General features: G+C 50.7%; 1 protein-coding gene across 2 annotated transcripts; it reads right to left on the bottom strand.

The window, feature by feature from the left end:
• Positions 1-7351: 7351 nt before the first annotated feature.
• RAB3D (RAB3D, member RAS oncogene family) lies at positions 7352-17271 on the bottom strand. 2 transcript variants are annotated; one of them, XM_059696737.1, is made up of 5 exons: positions 17073-17271; positions 15554-15797; positions 14789-14907; positions 14577-14701; positions 7352-10088 (listed from the first exon to the last, which is right to left on the bottom strand). In XM_059696737.1, the coding sequence occupies exons 2-5, from the start codon at positions 15779-15781 to the stop codon at positions 9901-9903; spliced, it is 660 nt and encodes a 219-aa protein (XP_059552720.1). In that variant the 5' UTR covers positions 15782-15797; positions 17073-17271; the 3' UTR covers positions 7352-9900. The 2 variants fall into 2 exon arrangements, with proteins under 2 accessions (XP_059552720.1, XP_059552721.1); XM_059696738.1 differs by having other exon boundaries at positions 17125-17271.
• Positions 17272-18814: the final 1543 nt, after the last annotated feature.

The raw sequence follows: 18814 nt of genomic DNA, 5'->3' as shown, positions 1-18814 counted from the left end.
GGACTGAAGGGTCCCAGGTTCAATTCCGGTCAAGGGCATGTACCTTGGTTGCGGGCACATCCCCAGTAGGGGGTGTGCAGGAGGCAGCTGATCGATGTTTCTAGCTCTCTATCCCTCTCCTTTCCTCTCTGTAAAAAATCAATAAAATATATTTTTTAAAAAACATTCACAAAAGATAACTTGTCCAAAGAAACCCCCATGTACTCCTAACCCAGACTCAGCAATCACCAAGAATTTGACATTATTTGTTTCATTATCCCTTTCTCTCTCTCTTTTTTTTTTTAAATATGTTTTTGAGGAGAACCAAGCTGGCAGCACAGGTAAACACAGGTACTTGCCACCTTGCACAACCACATCAAAATGACAATACAATACAGAACAACCATCATTGAGAACTGCCTGAAAACTGGCTGAACAGAAGTCCTACAACTAGAGAAGTAACGAAGAAAGTACATCGAGACTAGTATGAGGGGCAGAGGCCCACACCAAGACACATCATAATTAAAATGCCAAAGGTTAAAGACAAAGAGAGAATCTTATAAGCAGCAAAGAGAAAAGCAGTTTCCTACCTACAAGGGAGCACCCATACAACTGTCAGCTGATTTCTCAACAGAAACTTTGCAGGCCAGAAGGGAGTGGCAAGAAATATTCAAAGTGATGAAAAGCAAGGACCTACAGCCAAGATTACTCTACCCAGCAAAGTTATCATTTAGAATTGAAGGTCAGATAAAGAGCTTCACAGATAAGAAAAAGCTAAAGGAGTTCATCACCACCAAACTAGTATGACATAAAATGTTAAAGGGTCTTCCTGAAGAGGAAGAAGAAGAAGAAGAAGAAATAAAATATCAAAAACATGAACAATAAAATGGCAATAAATGCATGCCTACTAACAATTGAATCTAAAAATCAAAATATCCCTGGCTGGTTTTGCTCAGTGGATAGAGCATCGACCTGCACACTGAAGGGTCCCGGGTTCGATTCCAGTCAAGGGTACATGCCTGCGTTGCAGGCTCGATCCCCAATAGGGAGCGTGCAGGAGGCAGCTGATCAATGATTCTCTCTCATCATTGATGTTTCTATCTCTCCCTCTACCTTCCTCTCTGAAACCAATAAAAATATTTTTAAAAAATAATAATAAAAATAAATGAATAAGGAATCTAATGAACAAAATAAACTGATGAATAAAATATAACCAGAGGCATGGAAACATGGAACACACTGGTGAATCTCAGAGGAAAGGGGGGTGGGGTGCTGAGAAGAGATTAACCAAAGAATTTATATGCGTATATGCATTACCTATGGACACAGACAATAGGTGGTGAAGACCTGCGGTGAGGAGGGAACCAGGTGAAGGGAGGCAATGGGGGAGAGAGGGGGGACATCTGTAATCCTCTCAACAATAAAGGTTAAAATAAAATTTAAAAATGTATACATTTGTGTTCACAACCCTAATGCCATTATAACATCAGACTGAATACGTGTGTCTTCCCAAAATTTGTATGTTGAAACCTAATCCCCAAGGTGATGGTATCAGGAGGTGATTAGGTCATGAGTGTGGGGCCCTCATGAATGGGATTAGTGCCCTTGTAATAGAGACTCCAAAGAGCTCCCTCACCCCTCCCTCCATGTGAGGACACAGTAATCTGCTGGCACCGTGGTCTTGAACTTCCCAGCCTCTAGAACTGTGAGAAATTAATGTTGTTTATAACCCACCAAGTCTGATATTCTGTTACAGCAGCTTGAATGGACTAAGACAACAGCTAAGACAATTAGCAGCCATTCTTTGGCATCACCAAACACACAGGCCATCATCGAATTCCTCTAATTGGCTCCAAATGTCACTGTGCATTTGGTTTCTTTGAATTGGGATCCAAACAAGCTCCACATGTTATGTGTGTCATGTCTTCTACATCCCTTTTATCTGAACCCAGTAGTCCCGAAATCAGAGTGCGCATTGCAATCCTCTAGATCAGCGGTTCTCAACCTGTGGGTCGCGACCCCTTTGGGGGTCGAACGACCCTTTCACAGGGGTCGCCTAAGACCATCGAAAAACACATATATAATTACATATTTTTTGTGATGAATCACGATGCTTTAATTATGTTCAATTTGTAACAATGAAAATACATCCTGCATATCAGATATTTACATTACGATTCATAACACTAGCAAAATTGCAGTTATGAAGTAGCAACGAAAATAATTTAATGGTACATCTACACAATGGAATACTATGCTGCTGTAAAAAAGAAGGAACTCTTACCATTTGCAACGGCATGGATGGAACTGGAGAGCATTATGCTAAGTGAAATAAGCCAGACAATGAAGGAAAAATACCACATGATCTCACTCATTCATGGATAATAGAGACTATTATAAACTTATGAACAAAAATAGATACAGAGGCAGAGCTGCCTCAAACAGATGGTCAAACTGCAGCGGGAAGGCCGGGGAGGGTTGGGGGGGCAGGAGGGGGGGTAAGAGATCAACCGAAGGACTTGTATGCATGCATATAAGCATAACCAATGGACATAAGACACTGGGGGGTAGGGGAGGCCAGGGGATTGTCAAGGGTGGGGAAAAAAAGGACACATATGTAATACCCTTTGTAATACTTTAAGCAATAATAATAATAAAAAATTAGCTTTATTGTTAAAAAAAAAAAAAAAGAAAAAGAAAATAATGTTGTGGTTGGGGGTGACCACCACATGAAGAACTGTATTAAAGGGTCGCGGCATTGGGAAGGCTGAGAACCACTGCTCTAGAGGTTTTGTTAAAGTCCCAATCCCTCTGCCAGAGCTTCTGACTCAGGAGACCTTGAGGGCGCAGGGGTCTGCATTCCTAGCACATTCCCAGACAACGTTGCGGACACAGGAAACACACTTTGAGAAACCGCTGCTCTAGATTTCCTCCTTTTCCCCAACCCCACCTACCTTGGATTTGTTGCAGGAAGAGTGTGAAATGCTGGGAATTCCACACCGTCTGGTTTTGCTACATCTGCTCTGTGGTGCCTTTACCTTGTTCCTCTCTCCCCTGTATTTCCTATAAATCACTTGTTCTCAGCCCTGGCTGTACACTGGAACCCCCTGGGAATTTAACAAAATACTCAAGCTTGGACCCCAGGGTTACCAAGCAAGGCCTAATGGACACAGAAGCCAATACTATGGCACTAGCTTCTTCTTTTTTCTTTTTAAAATATATTTGTATTGATTATAGGGAGAGAGTTAGAAATATCAATGATGACAGAGAATCACTGATCAGCTGCCTCCTGCACGCTCCACACTGGGGATGGAGCCTGCAACCCTGACATGTGACCTGGGATCAAACTGCAAACTCCTGGTTCATAGGTCAATGCTCAACCACTGAGCCATGCCGAGGAGGCTATGGCACTAGCTTTTGAGGAGGAAAAAAAAAGCTTTTATCGTGAGGTCAACCTGTAAAGAGACAGGAGGCAAGGCTCAAGCCTGTCTTCTCCTTCCAGGGCTTGGGGCCAGGTAGCTTAGTTGGTTAGAGTGTTGTCCTGAGATACCACGGTTATGGGTTCAATCAGGGCACACACAAGAATCAACCAATGAGTGCATAAATAAGTGGAACAACAAACTGGTGTTTCCCTCACTCTCTCTCACTCTCTTTCTCTCCCTTCCTCTCTCTCTCTAAAAATCAATAAATAAAAACTAATAATGCAAGGGATTGCAACACCGGATCTTCCTGGACAACAGGCCCTTTGCTTCTGAAAGGGTTTCATCAGGTTCCGATCTTGTCCTGGTCCTTTGTTTCTGTGGGGGGAGCACCGAAGGGTTCACAAGTGCTACTCACAAGGGGAATATCGAAGTTTAAACTTTGGGTCTGGGTCCTGTTGGTGCGAACCCTGAGAACGAAGATACCTACTGACAAGGGTTCCTGGTGGCTAACTGGGCTCAAATTTTTAAAAACAGAGCCTGGCAGCCATTTCTACACAGGGGCCTCTCACACAAACTGCACTCCAGGGAGGAGTCTGCACTGAACTGCTTGCCTCTGCACTGACTCGCCTGCCTGTACTGCTTCCGCCCCCTGGGCCAGCCCTGATGAAGGAGTGCCTGAAATCCTATTTCAACCCATAGGACTGAGGCTTTCCCCATCCAACCCGAGCTGCAAAGGTCCGGTCAACTGGAGCAGTTCTATTCTGACCAATTAGGACAGTGCCTTTTGGACCAATCAAACTGCCGAGGATGTGGAGCCCTCATTTGCATGAGGACACACCAATCAGGGACCAGGGGTGGGGACTTGTGTCTATATAAGCCAGCTCTCCTGCGGCTCTGGGAGCACTCTTCTTTCCACCTAAAGCGGAAAGGAGCAGAACAGGCCAGAAGGCAGTGAGCAGGTCACTGCAGCACAGAGCTGACGACACAGCAGACCGGTGCAGACCAGCCAGGGGCAGAGCCGCCTAGTTGGAGGGTGGCCTGGCCCCAGGGCTGCCTCACAGCTGTGCTGTATCACAACTGAGGTGTTTTGCACTGTGTAATTTCATTCTTCACCACACCCGACTGGGGATTCCTATTGTTGTTGAATCGACACCAACATCCATCAGTTGACATTAGAAACAGGATAGGACCCGTTTGAGCTGGTTCTGTGGTTACACCATCTCTCCATCTTCTGATTTAATTGGACTGGGCCGTGGCCTGGGCATGGGACTTATTACATTTACCCAATTAAGGGGTGGCCACGGACACTGCTGAGAATCAATAAAACCAGGGTTTCATCCAGTGACCATAGCAGACTGAATGGATTCTTCCACTGGGGGTTGCAAATGGTAATTTATCTAATGTTTCCATCTTTCTTTTGGGGAAGATAATAAAATGGGCACAGTCCTATTTGCTATTGCTGCAATCAACTGCCACTTCTGTAAAACACACCTAGCTTTCTTTGGAACCAGCCCACCTCTCAGATTTCTGTCCCTAAGTTAGGGGCGGGCAAATACTCCCAGCCAGCCAATCAGCACGTTTCATCTGTCTCGACCTCAGTCATTGGTTCAGGCATGGACTGGGACCCAGGTGGCCAAGAGACCTGGTTTGGGGAAGTTAACTAGGGTTATCAGGAAAGAGCAGCTTCCACCATCCCCACAGCCCCCCACAACTCACATGGTTCAGAGGGGGCCACCTCACAGGGGCGAGGCTACAGAGAGAAGGCACAGAGAGCAGGGATGAGAATCCTGGTACCATATGCAAGTCTTTGGACCTAGCTCACTCCGGCTCTGCAGTTCATTCATTCACTGAACAAACATCTGTACAGTGCCTGCTGAATGTCAGAAACAAACTGTTTTTACGCACACTTCTGACACCAAATATGTGGGGATTTTCCATATGAAGCAAATCTGCAGGCATCAACCGGGTGTCCTACAGTTCAATTCAATTCTGAAACTAACTACCCAGAGCCCACATCAGAAGCCACAGGTTTAAGGGCTCAGTCCCGCAGGACTGCCGCCATCTCGGATGCCAGGGGCAAGAATCATGACCCAGGTGAGACACATTTCTGAGTTGGTTACAGTCAGAGGTTTCCCGCCATCTTCCTTCCATTTCAGGTTTGATAACTAGAATGACTCACAAAACTCAGGAAAGCATTTGACCCGTTATTACATTATTACAAAAGCTACAACTAGCCCTGACTGGTTTGGCTCAGTGGGTAGAGCGTCGGCCTGCGGACTGCAGGGTCCCAGGTTCGATTCCAGTCAAGGGCATGTGCCTTGGTTGCAGGCACATCCCCGGGGGGGGGGGGGTGTGCAGGAGGCGGGTGATCGGTATTTCTTTCTCATCGATGTTTCTAGCTCTCTATCCCTCTCCCTTCCTCTCTGTAAAAAATCAATAAAATATATTTTTTTAAAAAGCTACAACTCAGAATAAAAACATATTTAAAAATATAAATAAAAGCTACAACTCAGGAACGGTGAGACGGAAGAGATGCACAGGACAAGGTATGGGGGAGGGGTGTGGGATTTCCATGCCTTCTCTGGGCGTACCACCCTCGCAGCATGGCCATGTGTTCACCAACCCGGAAGCTCGACCATAGTTTAGGGCAGTGGTTGGCAAACTCATTAATCACCAGAGCCAAATATCAACGGTACTTCTTCAAAATAGACTCGCCCAGGCCGAAAACCGACGTCTGCGCATGGGCCACGAAGTTTCAATCGCACTGTACGTGCGCGCCTGCACGTGGTATTTTGTGGAAGAGCCACACTCAAGGGGCCAAAGAGCCGCATGTGGCTCGCGACCGCAGTTTGCCGACCACCGGTTTAGGGTTTTCATGGTGGTTTCCTTACAAAGACATGATTGATTCAATCGTTGGCCATTGGCGATTCACTCTATCTCCAGCCCCACTCCTCCCAGGTCAGGGGGCAGGACTGACCGTGCCAACACTCTAATCATGGCTTGGTCTTTCTGGAGACCAACTCCCATCCTGAAGCTACCACCCCCCTCCCCCAGTCCTCTGGGTAACATACAAAAGACACTTAGCCGTCCCTCCGGAGATAACGGTTTTAAGAGATGCGTGGTAGGAACCAGGGACAAAGACCAAGTATTTCTTTTTTATTGTAGCAGACAGGAACAGAGCTGGGGGTGGCAGTGAAATATTTTTAAATCCCTACGTTTAGCTGACACTATTGGAGGAGATACTTATTGAAGTTAAATGAGAAAATGAAATAGTATTTTATGTTCTAGGGGCTATGGGAAGGAGGGGTTGCAGTACTAAAGTACTAAATTGTGAGGGAAGTAGGGGGAGGGGTGCAGAATGAGAAGGTGAAATTTGTGGAAAGACCTGAAAGAGGAAATGAGAGAGGGGAGCTTTGTGACTACCTGGGGTAGGAGAGTTCCAGGCAGAGGGACAGCTAATGCAAGGGGCCTGAGGCAGGGGCCTGGTGTGTTCAAATAGCAGCTAGGAGGTCAATATGACCGGAGCAAAGCAAGTGTAGAGGGCAAGTGGGAAAAGTTGAGAGCAAGGAGGTGGCTGATGAGGTCAGGCAGTACCTAGTAGGACACAGGGAGACTTTGGCATTTACTCCCAGGCAGGTGGGAGCCATGGAGGGTTCTGAGGAGAGGGATGTGTGTGCTCACAGGCGCCCCTGGCGGCTGTGGTGGAGGACAGACCTTCCCAGTTGAATTAGTTGGAGCAACATTATCCTCTCTGCTCTCCAGGCAGAGGCAGTTTCCAGGGCAAAGGGGTGGCCAGGAGTTCCCGCTAGACAGCCCCAGGCCCGAGCGTCCCTGGACTCTCAGGGCATCTGCTACAACCCGCATGGCCCTCAACCCTCTGCTTGGCTGTGAGTCAACTGCCCTCTTCCTGGAAGTCGCATTTCACTAATGGAAATAAAAAAACAACTGCATCTGGGCACAATGGCTTTAATTGTTTTTTCGTGTGGAGAAAAGTGCCACGTCTTTCCAATGGTCATCAAAGAATCGCTTACGCAGGAGAGCCACATCCAGGGCAGAAATGAGCAGGCCAAGGGCTCTCTCCGTAGTGTTTTGGGATTATGGGGGAGAAGAAGCCAGTTAGCAGAATTAGTGCTTCCACACGGAGACCAAATTTCACCCTTTGCTTGTTTTTCTTAGTTGGGAGAATGACACAAGAATATGACCCTCAGAGAAGCCAGGAAAAAGAAAGAAAGCAAGCAGAACCCTAAACCACAGCAATCATGGCAGTTTCCCACCGAACTGCCTGTGGAAAGGCAAGTAAAAGCAAATGGTAAGAAGGGACAGCACCCAGGCAGGACCCAGCCTCAGGCGCGGGCTCCAGGCCCGGCTCCCTGCAGCTGGGAGGTGGTTTTCCCACGGCCTTTGGTTTATTTTTGTTTGTAAACTCAACAAGCCTCCCTCCCCTCAGTGACCCGGGAGGACATCAATTTCTGCTCCCCAGAGACTATCTTGAGCGAACACACTCCCCCCCAAAGTCATGAAATAAAAACTTGCATTATTTTTAGCAGAAACAAAAATACATATTCTGCTCCTACATGCGTCCCAGTCTTGAGAGAGCCCTGCGGCAGCTGTCTCGGTTGTTACTTGAAGCTGAACGGTTGAAGAACTCTGTGCACACAGAAAGCTTAGACCAAGTCAGATAGACGATGCGGCCATCGCTGCATCACTCGGGCTGTGGCCACAGGCCGGTCCCTCTTGACCCACCGTTTTTTCTGGCAGCAGCTCAGCGAGAATGGACTGGCCAGTGACATCCTGACAGCCCGTGGTGCAACTTAAGAAGACTTCTAACTAATTTAATGTCACTTTTATGTTAAAGCAAGGAACATTTCTGATTTCGGATCTTCTTTGTGTGTCTCCCAAAACTTGGTCCTTTCACCAGTCATTTCACTTGTTGTGTACAAAGATATCCTCACTCTGAAAGTCTCAGGGCAGACCCTGATACGGGGCACGTAGGGCCCTCTAGAAACGGGTTCTATCTAGAGTTTCCAGAAAGGCGGGAGCTAATCTTAAACTGGAACTAGGCCTTCCCCATACCACAGCGGAGGAGGTGGAGACCTTTAAGGCTATAGGCTGTCCTCACAGTGTCTATCAAGTTATGGGGTGTCGGTTGGTGTCCCAGGGCAGAAAGGGCCACTGAGCTGTACGGGGTGCATGTGAAGAGGGTAGATCCCCAAACTGCACATAACCTCCCACAGCAGGAGCCCGGGGCAGCTGGGAACCCAAGCCTCAAGCAGGGAGACTGACCCCAGCCCATCCCCCATCAGCCTGCCACTCCCAAGCTATATCATGAAGTGCAAGAGGCAGTAGCAGTTACACAACCCTACCCTCTCCCTCTTCCAGCCCAAACCCCAAACATTCCTGAGAGTGACTCCTCCATTAGCAAAAACAGGTCCCATCTCTGGGCCCCACCGATGACATGGCTCAGGACGCGGACCCTGGGTCTTCCACCGTGCTCAGGTGAAAGACGCCCAAGTCCTTAGAGCAGAAAGTCACCAGCAAGGGAGGGCCATGGGAACGTTGCTCAATTTCCTTCTCTAGCCGGATGTGAGATGTGGAAAGACTTTGCTTAAAACATCACCAAATGGGCCCAGGGAGGCAGGTTTGGGCAGGAGGGCTGGGGCTCCTGGCTCTGAGGTTAACTCCTGGCAAAAAGCCCCAAACGGTAAGGCCAGGGGGTTGGCGATTCTCTGCCTGGCCTAACACGGTGCCTCATTCCAGAATTCAATCCCGGATCAGGGGCACCATGGATCAGCCAAAAACAGTGGCAGGGTCGTGGTGATGCGGAATTCTGAGGAAACTCAGAAGGCACTTCGGGGTCCCCGAAGCCAGGGGGTTCTGACGCCCTATCCCTTCCCAACAGGTAAAGCTGCTTTAATACTGTTCTCACAGAGGGTCTGCAGGCCAGACGGGAGGGGTCTACCAGGGCCAAAGTCACCGCCCCACCTTGGAGCCTTGAGATCAGAGACCGATGGGCAGGCTCGGGATCAGAGTAGGGGACCCCGAGCAAGGAGCCTCCTTCCCCATCTCCAAGGGTGAATGCGGAGAAGCCGCATGGCGGGAGGAAGAAGGCTAGCCCCTTCAGCCAGCTCGTGAGCTCCAGGCAAGGCCCAGCACAGAAGAGATGTGGACAATGGCTCGGACCCAGAAGGCACTGCAGAAGCCCCCCCACAGGCTGCCCATGTGCGCCCACTGAAACACCGGGAGGCAGCAAGCGCGTGCATGTCAACAGCCCCAGACCCTGCCTCTCATGCAGAGTCCTGGGGTCTGGAGCTTGCGACAGGGGCTGCTTGGGCAGCTGGCGGCTATAGTGAGGAAACGAGCCATGCGGGCAGTGAGGGGCAGCTGACAGCTGACAGGAGGGAAGGGGGCGCCCTGAGCTTGAAAATAGCCCTTGTGGCTCATGCCTCAGTCACATTCCCTGCCGAGGCAGGAGGGGGTGGGCGGGGGTTGGGTACCCTCTCTAGCAGCTACAGCTGCTAGGCTGGGGGGGTGGGGAATCCCCCAAGGCGGGGCCTTTCCCATTGCTGCCGGGGCTGGAGCTGGGATCCAGGGACTCATTCATTTTCTCACAGATGACATCCACCAGGCGCTCGAAGACCTGCTTCACGTTGATGTTCTCCTTGGCGCTGGCCTCAAAGAACTCGAAACCTGGATGAACATAAGTGGGGACACCTGTGAGACCCTGCAAGGCGCAGGCTGGGCTGTGGCATCATCCAAACCTGGGTTCCACGCCCACTTCTGTCTGCTATGCAGCTATGGGACCCTGGCTGAGTGCCTTAGTCTCTCTGAGCCTCAGTGGGCTTGTCTATAAAATGGGAACCATGTTAATAAAAACCTGTGATAGTCCTGGCTGGTTTGGCTCAGTGGGTAGAGTGTAGGCCTGTGGATTGAAGGGTCCCGGGTTCGATTCCCATCAGGGGCGCATGCTTAGGTTATAGGCTCAATCCCCAGTCGGGGGCATGCAGGAGGCAGCCGATCAATGATTCTCTCTCCCTCTCCCTTCCTCTCTGAAATAAAAAACAAACAAACAAAAAACCTGTGACAGAAGCCCTGCTCTGAACTACCCTAAGAATCTCTTTGTCCCAGGGCAGTGGCTGCAAGAGTCCAGGTAGTAACATTCTGGTGCCTAGAGGGATGGCTACCCACAGGTGGCTTCGACTTACCTTCCATGCAATTGTACTGCACAGGACGGTACCGCAAGGCTGCCCACAAAAGTAGGTATTGATATGGACTTTAGAAATGTTCTGGAAAATGTGCTTCAGACCAAGGAAAACATAGCTGAAGACTGGCTTCAGCCTGGGGGGCTACCAGCCTGCAGTCTCTGTCGGGTTCCCCAGTGTTTGTGGAGAGTGTGTGATAAGTAGTTCCTGGCCTATAGAATGCACTAAAAGTGGTAATGGTGATAATAATAATAATAATAATAATAATAATAATAATAATAATAATGGCTTATATCATGTTTACTATGTGTCAGGCACTTTTTTAAGCGCTTTACATAAATAAACATCTTTAATGATGCTCTGAGGTTCATCCTATTATAACCCATTTTATAGATGAGGAAACTGAGGCACAGAGAGGGAAAGTCACTCATTTAAAATTCACATAGGTAACACATGGCAGGGCCAGGGTTCACACCCAGGCTGCCTTGCTTAACAACAGTTAATATTAAATAAATATTTTTAATATAAAGAAAGCCCTAAAAAAAAAAAAAAAAAAAACAAGCCCTAACTGGTTTGGCTCAAGAAAGAAAGAAAAATAAATATTCCTATTGTACCACCTTGGGTCTTGGCTAGCTGACTCCTGGGGTGGAGGATGTGAGGTAGCTTTGAGTATATTCTTAGTGACCATCATAACTGTTTGCCCTTCCAAAGGTGGGAGGTGAAACGAATGTTTTGCTTAAGGTCCCTCAGCTACAAAAAGTACCAGTCAACCTGAAAATAAGGGTGTACAAGAAGATCCTTCCTGCACCCCTAAAAGTTTGGTTAAGAATCTGCCTGCAGTGAACTATCCCTGAAAGGTCCCCGATGTGTCTCCACCTGCCACACCCGCCAAGGTGGGCCAGGAATCCAAGCAAACACCCACCACATTACACACAGCGAAGGGTAACTGGGCCTCTGCTCCGGCACTTGTCATGCTGCTCTATAAAAATGTAATTGTAGCCCTGACTGGTTTGGCTCAGTGGATAGAGCGTCGGCCTGCGGACTGAAGGGTCCCGGGTTCGATTCCGGTCAGGGACATGTGCCTGGGTTGCGGGCACATCCCCAGTGGGAGATGTGCAGGAGGCAGCTGATCGATGTTTCTCTCTCATCGATGTTTCTGGCTCTCTATCTCTCTCCCTTCCTCTCTGTATAAAATCAATAAAATATATATTTTTTTTAAATGTAATTGTAATTAAATAGTCAGGTGTGTGACTATAGGTTTCCTATCCGTCTCCGCTACTAGACCACCAGCTCCAAGAGGGCAGGATTTCTGTCTGCCTTGTCCACTCTGCAGCCAGTGCCTGGCACAGAGCAGGCATTAGGGAACTACTTGCTCAATGACTGGATGAATGGATGAATGATGAATGGATGAATGACGAATGAATGCTAGAGGCAGGATATGAACTCAGACCTTCTACTCTGAACCTAGTGACCATCAATGGCACCCCACTGTCTTCCTGGGCAAACCTGGCATTTCCTTCAAATATGTGTGGCTTCTCTCAATCTGAGTTCTTTTTTTTTTTAATATCTTTTTTTCATCATAAATATTTGCTAGAGAAAGCTAGAAACTGCTGAAAAGTATCAAGACAAACATGAAAGCCATTTGTAGTTTCATCACCCAGAGACAATTACTATTGGTGTTTGATATGTAGCTTTCTACTTTTAAAAATACAAATATAGCCCTAGCCGGTTTGGCTCAATGGATAGAGCATCAGACTGCAGACTCAAAGGGCCCAGGTTCAATTCCGGTCAAGGGCACATGCCTGGGTTGCAGGCTCGATCCCCAGTAGGAGTCCTGAAGGAGGCAGCCAATCAGTGATTCTCTCTTATCACTGATGTTTCTGTTTCTCTCTTCCTCTCGCTTCCTCTTTGAAGTCAATAAAAAATTAATTTAAAAAATACTAATTCATAATCGTTGGGTTTGGGTTTGTAGGTGGTGTGGGGGGGGGGTAAGTTTTTGTTTTGTTTTCTTACAAAATTGAGATGAAATTCCATCTTCTGCTTTGTACTCTGGTATTTTAAACCTAAATGACAGGGTGGGAAGTCTCCCCTCAGCCCTGTCACTGGATGTCTCGGGAAGAAGGTGTGGGCGACACCCACAAGTGCCCTAGCCCACGATGGACTCCCCAGGAGTGAGCCCAGGCTAGAGTTCCCAGAAAACAGGAGGGAGCAAAGAGCCAGACCTCAAATGGAAGATGTTCCACAGGACAAAGACCCGGTTTCTCCAACAAATGGATGGCAAGAAAAAAGAGAAAGGGGACCATTACAGTCCAGGGGTCCTAGGACTTTTTCTGTAAAGGGCCAGAGAGTAAACATTTCCGACTTGGTGGGCCATCAGGTGCTTAGAGTTTTCTATGCAAGCATCAACAGTCGTTCACGTCACGCCAGCTAACACTCAGATGTGCCTATAACTGCTTCACATGCTGTAACTCATTGAGTCCTCACGATACCTCAGTGAGGTGGGACTGTTACTATCTCCATTTGACACACAGGGAAGTGCAGACCCAGAGAGCTGGAGTCACCGGTGCCAGATCACAAAGCGACTGAGAAATAATACAAGTTAATGTTCAACCGAGGCCAGCGTTTGCCTATTTAATCCTTCGAATAGCCGATGAAGTAGACACGGTTTCACCTGTTTCCTAGGTGAGACGGGGAAGCACCGCGGGGAGGCCCTGTGCCCTCGGTCACACCGCAGTGGGTTGCAGACTGGGATTCTAGCTTGACTCTGGGTCCTTAACACGCCCTACCCTACAGTAGTTATACCATGTCCCTTTAAGCAAAGTCCTGGGAGAGTCTAGAATACTAGAATATTCCAGGACAAGGTTTTCATTGAGCTTAAGTTTTGAATAGATAATTCATTCATCACCTGCTCCAAAGAGATAAACTGAAGAGTCCCCCTCCCACCCTGGTTTCCAGCCACCCAGTTTTCAGACACAAAAGTCACGTCTGTGACTAGATCCTTCCGTATCCTCCCAGAGTTCCTTTAGGCCAGTGGTTCTCAACCTTCTGGCCCTTTAAATACAGCTCCTCATGTTGGGACCCAACCATAAAATTATTTTCGTTGCTACTTCATAACTGTCATGTTGCTACTGTTATGAATCGTCATGTAAACATCTGATATGCAGGATGGTCTTAGGCGACCCCTGTGAAAGGGCTGTTCGACCGCCAAAGGGGTCGCGACCCATGGGTTGAGAACCGCTGCTTTAGGCAAACTTAAGTGTATGTTCTTATTCTCATCCTTTTTATACACGAATGCCGGTGTTGGCCAACTTCAGAATGCAGGCCAAATCTGGCCCGTGGCCTGTTTTGTAAATAACGTTTTCCTGGCCGTCATACTCATTCCTTGATGTATTGTCTACGGCCGCTTTCAGGCAGAATTGAATAGTTGTGAGAGGCCCGACGACCAAAAACATTTCCTCTCTGGCCCTTTAAGCAAATGTCTGCTGACCGCTGCCTGAACTAAAGGAAGCAGCCACAGCCACTGTTCTGCAGTTTGCTTTTACCTCTTAGCCACATAACCCAGAAACCTTGCCATGTTCACGGCCGCACAGCATTTTGCCACGTGAATATGCTTTAGGTGCTGCTGCTTCCTCCACTGCGAGACACCTGGGCGGCTGCCAAGGTGCCCCTGCCACTAGCAGAACTGCAATTTGACACACTCGCCGCTTCTCACGTGGGTGAGGATGTTTGTGGGATAAATGTCCAGAAACAGTTTTCTGAGTCTGGGTTCCTAGGGGGGGCAGCGGTCAGGGAGAGGGATCAATGGGTGAACCCCCTGGAATTAAGTGGAGAAGGTGGCATACATGTGGGCATTTTTCTGGCCAGATCCTCAAAGAGCAAAGGGTTGGAGACTGCGGTGGGACCTGGGATCGGAGCGTGAGCATGGGGGCTTGTTCTGGGACGTCCAGGGCCTACACAGCCGCGGCTGGGCACTAACCAAGGTCATCGGCGAGCCTCTGGCCGTCCTCCGCAAGCACGACGCGCTCATCCTCCAGGTCACACTTGTTCCCCACGAGGATGACCTGAGCGTTGTCCCAGGAGTAGGTCTTGATCTGGGTGGCCCTGTGGAGTTTGAGGGCTGTGAGGCCAGAGATTTGGGGTTAGGGGAGAGGGCAAAGGTCAGGGGATCAGTAGGCAGCAAGCACTCACCAGTCCTGCACGGCGGTAAAGGACTCCTGGTTGGCAACATCGTACATGAGCAGGAAGCCCATGGCTCCCCGGTAGTAGGCTGTGGTGATCGTCCGGTAGCGTTCCTGCCCTGCCGTGTCCTGGGGAAACAGGGGGGTCAGCCGACTAGGGAAGGGTCACCGCACCCCCGCGGGCCCTGCCCCCACGGCCCCAGTCTGATGAGAGAAACATGGGCCTGCCTCCATGTCTGATGTGAGAGACATGACCCTGAGCTTGAGGAATTCCCAGTCGGAGGCGTCAGTGCCTCTCACAGACTTATAAGCCCCTTGGACCTCATCTCCAAGAACCCACGTAATGACCACAAACAGGAGCCACCTGGGCTAGAGGGGAACCCTCTTGATGCACACACCTGGCGCTCGTTACCCTGACATTGTTACCAACAGCTGCACCCTGGGGGTGGGGTGGGGGGTGAGGATGGCTCTGACACCTGGCAGGCTCAGTGGGGGCCTCTGGACTCACACCTGAGCCTACCTAAATCCCTTTCCCATTAGTCACTAGGACTTCTAACTGCCTTGGGTTACTGCTGACTCCCCCTCAGACCTCACAGGGCAGGGCGCATCCTCTCGTCCTGATGAATTCGCCTCACAGATAATACCCCCCTACTCTTCACACCTACTCCACGCCCCCTCCCCGACTCTGGGCTCCTCTCTCACTCGGGACCCCTTCCCACAGCCCTACACCTTCCCGTGGGCGTCCCACAGACCCAGGAACAGCGGCAGGGCCCACCCAGATCTGCAGCTTGATCCTCTTGTCGTGGCGGTAGACGGTCTTGACCTTGAAGTCAATGCCCACGGTGCTGACAAAGGCGGGGGTGAAGGAGTCGTCCGCGTAGCGGAACAGGAAGGACGTCTTGCCCACGCTGCTGTTGCCAATGAGCAGGAGCTTGAACATGTAGTCGAAGTTCTGGTCTGCTGCATCACGAGGGCTGGTGGGGGGGTCTCCAGCTGATGCCATCCTGGGGGGAAGCCTCCTGCAGGGAAACAAAAGACAAGTAGCCTGGGTTCAAATCCCGCTTCTGCCACGTGGAGGCCAAGGGACTCAGGATGCATCAGTTGCTCTCTGCAGGACTCAGAAAAGGGGGATGTTTGGCAAACGCAAGGGCCCAGGTTGGGGGGCGCATGGGGGCCTCCTCTGGCTGCTAAGGAACCAGACCCTGCAAAGGTGCAGGTGTGGACTTTGCCCCCTGGTGAGCAGCCAGTGTGGCCCAGGTGTGAGCTGGGGGAGGGGGCCTGCCAGCTGGATAGAGCCCCCCTCCCCCTGCAGGCTGGGTGTTGACTTTGGCAGGTGTCAGCCACCACCAGGGTGCCTGCCCTGCCCCCATCCAAGCTGAGCTTAACCCCTTCCCTGATCCCCAGGGGAGGGGATTTCAGTAGGTTCAGCCCAGGGATAAGCCGAGCTCCGCCCCGGCAGCGGGTACTGCCACCTCCTGTTTGACAAAGGGGCCGGGCCCATTTCGTTCTGGATAGAGCTGACTCAGTCCAGCCCCAGCCCAGGGAGGCTGGGGTGATGGTCCTCAAATAGAGGAAACCACCCCAGCCACCTAATAATCAGGAACCCTACTGCCAGGACCGCCACTCCTGGTCCTGTCTTCCCGGGCATTGTGTCCCCACAGCGGGGCTGCCTCACCTGGGCCCTGGACATCCCCTCGGCCCTCGGGGCCTCCCTAGATCTCAGCTGCCCCAGCTGTCTGCCGCCGCCCCCTGAGCCACGCAGGGAGGTTCCAGAAGACCTGGGTGAGCGGGGGACACACCTCGCAAAGCTCTTTCTCAACTGCCTGTGGGGCTTCTCTCCATTTTAAAGGAGGACACAGCCGGCCCCCCTTTCTGCCCAGCCCTCAGCCCCACCCCGTGTTCCGGGAGAACGAGTTTGAGGGGAAGACAAGAGACAGGAAGCCTTTCCCCAAGCTGGGCAGGGCTGCCAGGCTGGGGCCCCGTCCCCGCCCCACCCCAGCCCACCTGTCAGCCGGCCCCATCCTCCCTCGCCCCGCACTTGGTAAGGGTCCCGGGATCTGGCCCCTTCCCTCTCCGCTGGGTTTGGGGGGCCCCAGCCAGTGCAGGGTAGCTCTGGAGCGTCCTCCCATCACCATATGGTCCCATCTCTCGTTCCCAGCGGGGCTCTCGGAGCCGCCGCGTCCCATTCTGGTCCTCGGAGGAGCCCAGCTGAGTGGGGGCGAGGGAAGAGGCGTCCCCCGCTGCCCGCCTCTGTTCCCCCGGGGCCTCCCCCAACCCCCTGGTTCCCCCCAGACCTGATGGGACGCGGAGGTGCGGGGCGGGGTGCGCTCCCTCCGAGGGGGTCACCTCGAGTGGGTCGTTGCCCGCGGGGTTTCCGCCTCCGAACTCGCTGCGGCCTCGACCGCGACCGCGACCGCGACCGCGACCCCGACCCCGCAGCCTCTGCCACCGCCGCTGCAGCCCGCAGCCACCCGGATCCCGCGCCGGCTCCGCCCAGGCGGGGAGGGAGGGGCCGCTCCCGGGGAGGGCGGGGCGGGGCGGGGCCGAGTCCGGGGCGGGACTTGTGGAAAGCGGGGATAGCGGCTGGAAGCGGCCCCGCGCCTGCAGAGGTCGGGAGCTCACCCCCCAACAATAAACTACTCATAGAACTCCTACTATGTGCAGAGCGATTGAGCGCGCGGATTCTGGAGCCAGGTTCGAATCCCAGCTCCTCCGCTTTCTATCCCTGTGACTTTGGAGAAGTTACTTAACCTCTCTGGGCCTCAGTTTCCCCAACAGTCAAATGGTTGATGACAAGAGTCTCCCCCTCACAGGGTTTTGTATGGGTTCTCGTCTGAATTAGTGTTTGTAATTGCAGCGCGCCTGACCCTAAAGTGGGCTCAATCCCTTGGCCAAATACTCTTAAGGGCCCTTGGAATTAATTTCCACTTTATGGATAAGGAAACTGAGTCTCAGAAAGGATCAGCTCCTTGGCCAAGGCCACACAGTATGGAAATTTGGCACATCCAGCCCTAACTGAGGTCCTAGAGTTTTCTTTATGCCAGCAGGAGAGGATCTGCGGTTATAATAGTTTAGGCTTTACTGGTGTTCAACTTCCAACAACTCCACCTGAAGCCACTTGTTGAACATCTCTGAGTACCACTGCTTCATGAGAACAGCAGGTGCCTCAAAGGACTGCTAGGAGAATGAACAAAAATGACATGCATCAGTCAGGAAGGAGTGGTGTATGCTCAGTAACAAACAGCCCCAAAACTTCAATGGCACCCAACATTTGAGGTTTTCTTCTCACACTGGTCATTGTGGAGAAGGGAAAATGTGGCAAACCATGCACTGGCTTGTATAGTAGTCCTCCCTTACCCAGAGCTCCCTTTCTGTGGGTTCAGTTACCCATAGTCAACCACTGTTTGAAAATATCAAATGGAAAATTCTGGGATAAACAATTTCTAAGTTTAAAACTGTGTACCATTCTGAATAGCATGATAAAATCTTGCACTATCTTGTTCCATCCAACCTGGACGTGAATCACCCGTGTCCACCATATCCACGCTGTGGACACTACCCACCCATTAGTCACTTAGGAGCCATATCAGGTATTAGATCAAATGTCATGGTATCACAGTGCTTGTGTTCAAGTAACCCTTATTTTACTTAATAGTAACCCAGCCCCGCCACTGTTGTCCAGTGGTTGAGTGTCAACCCATGCACCAAGAGGTTGCCAGTTCGCCCTAACTGGTTTGGCTCAGTGGATAGAGCATTGGCCTGCGGACTCAAGGGTCCCGGGTTCGATTCCAGTCAAGGGCATGTACCTTGGTTGCGGGCACATCCTCAGTGGGGAGTGTGCAGGAGGCAGCTGATCGATGTTTCTCTCTCATCGATGTTTCTAACTCTCTATCCCTCTCCCTTCCTCTCTGTAAAAAATCAATAAAATAAAAAAAGTTCAATTCCCGGTCAGGGCACATGCCCAGGTTGCAGGCTTGATCCCCAGTGCATGGCGTGCAGGAGGCAGCCAGTCCATGTTGATGTTTCTCTCTCATGA

This window comes from Myotis daubentonii, chromosome 5, assembly GCF_963259705.1.
Source record: "Myotis daubentonii chromosome 5, mMyoDau2.1, whole genome shotgun sequence".
Taxonomy (NCBI): Eukaryota; Metazoa; Chordata; class Mammalia; order Chiroptera; family Vespertilionidae; genus Myotis; species Myotis daubentonii.
Note: the sequence above shows the minus strand (reverse complement) of the source record. Positions and strands in the feature narration are given on the sequence as shown.

What these genes read in the sequence shown, in the direction of transcription:
- RAB3D (XM_059696737.1), bottom strand. Translation starts at nt 15,781, where the DNA reads ATGGCATCAGCTGGAGACCCCCCCACCAGCCCTCGTGATGCAGCAGAC. An exon ending in GGATCAAGCTGCAGATCTGG is followed by an intron (nt 14,908 to 15,553) that starts GTGGGCCCTGCC and finishes CTGTTTCCCCAG; the next exon opens with GACACGGCAGGGCAGGAACG. An exon ending in TTTACCGCCGTGCAGGACTG is followed by an intron (nt 14,702 to 14,788) that starts GTGAGTGCTTGC and finishes CAAACTCCACAG; the next exon opens with GGCCACCCAGATCAAGACCT.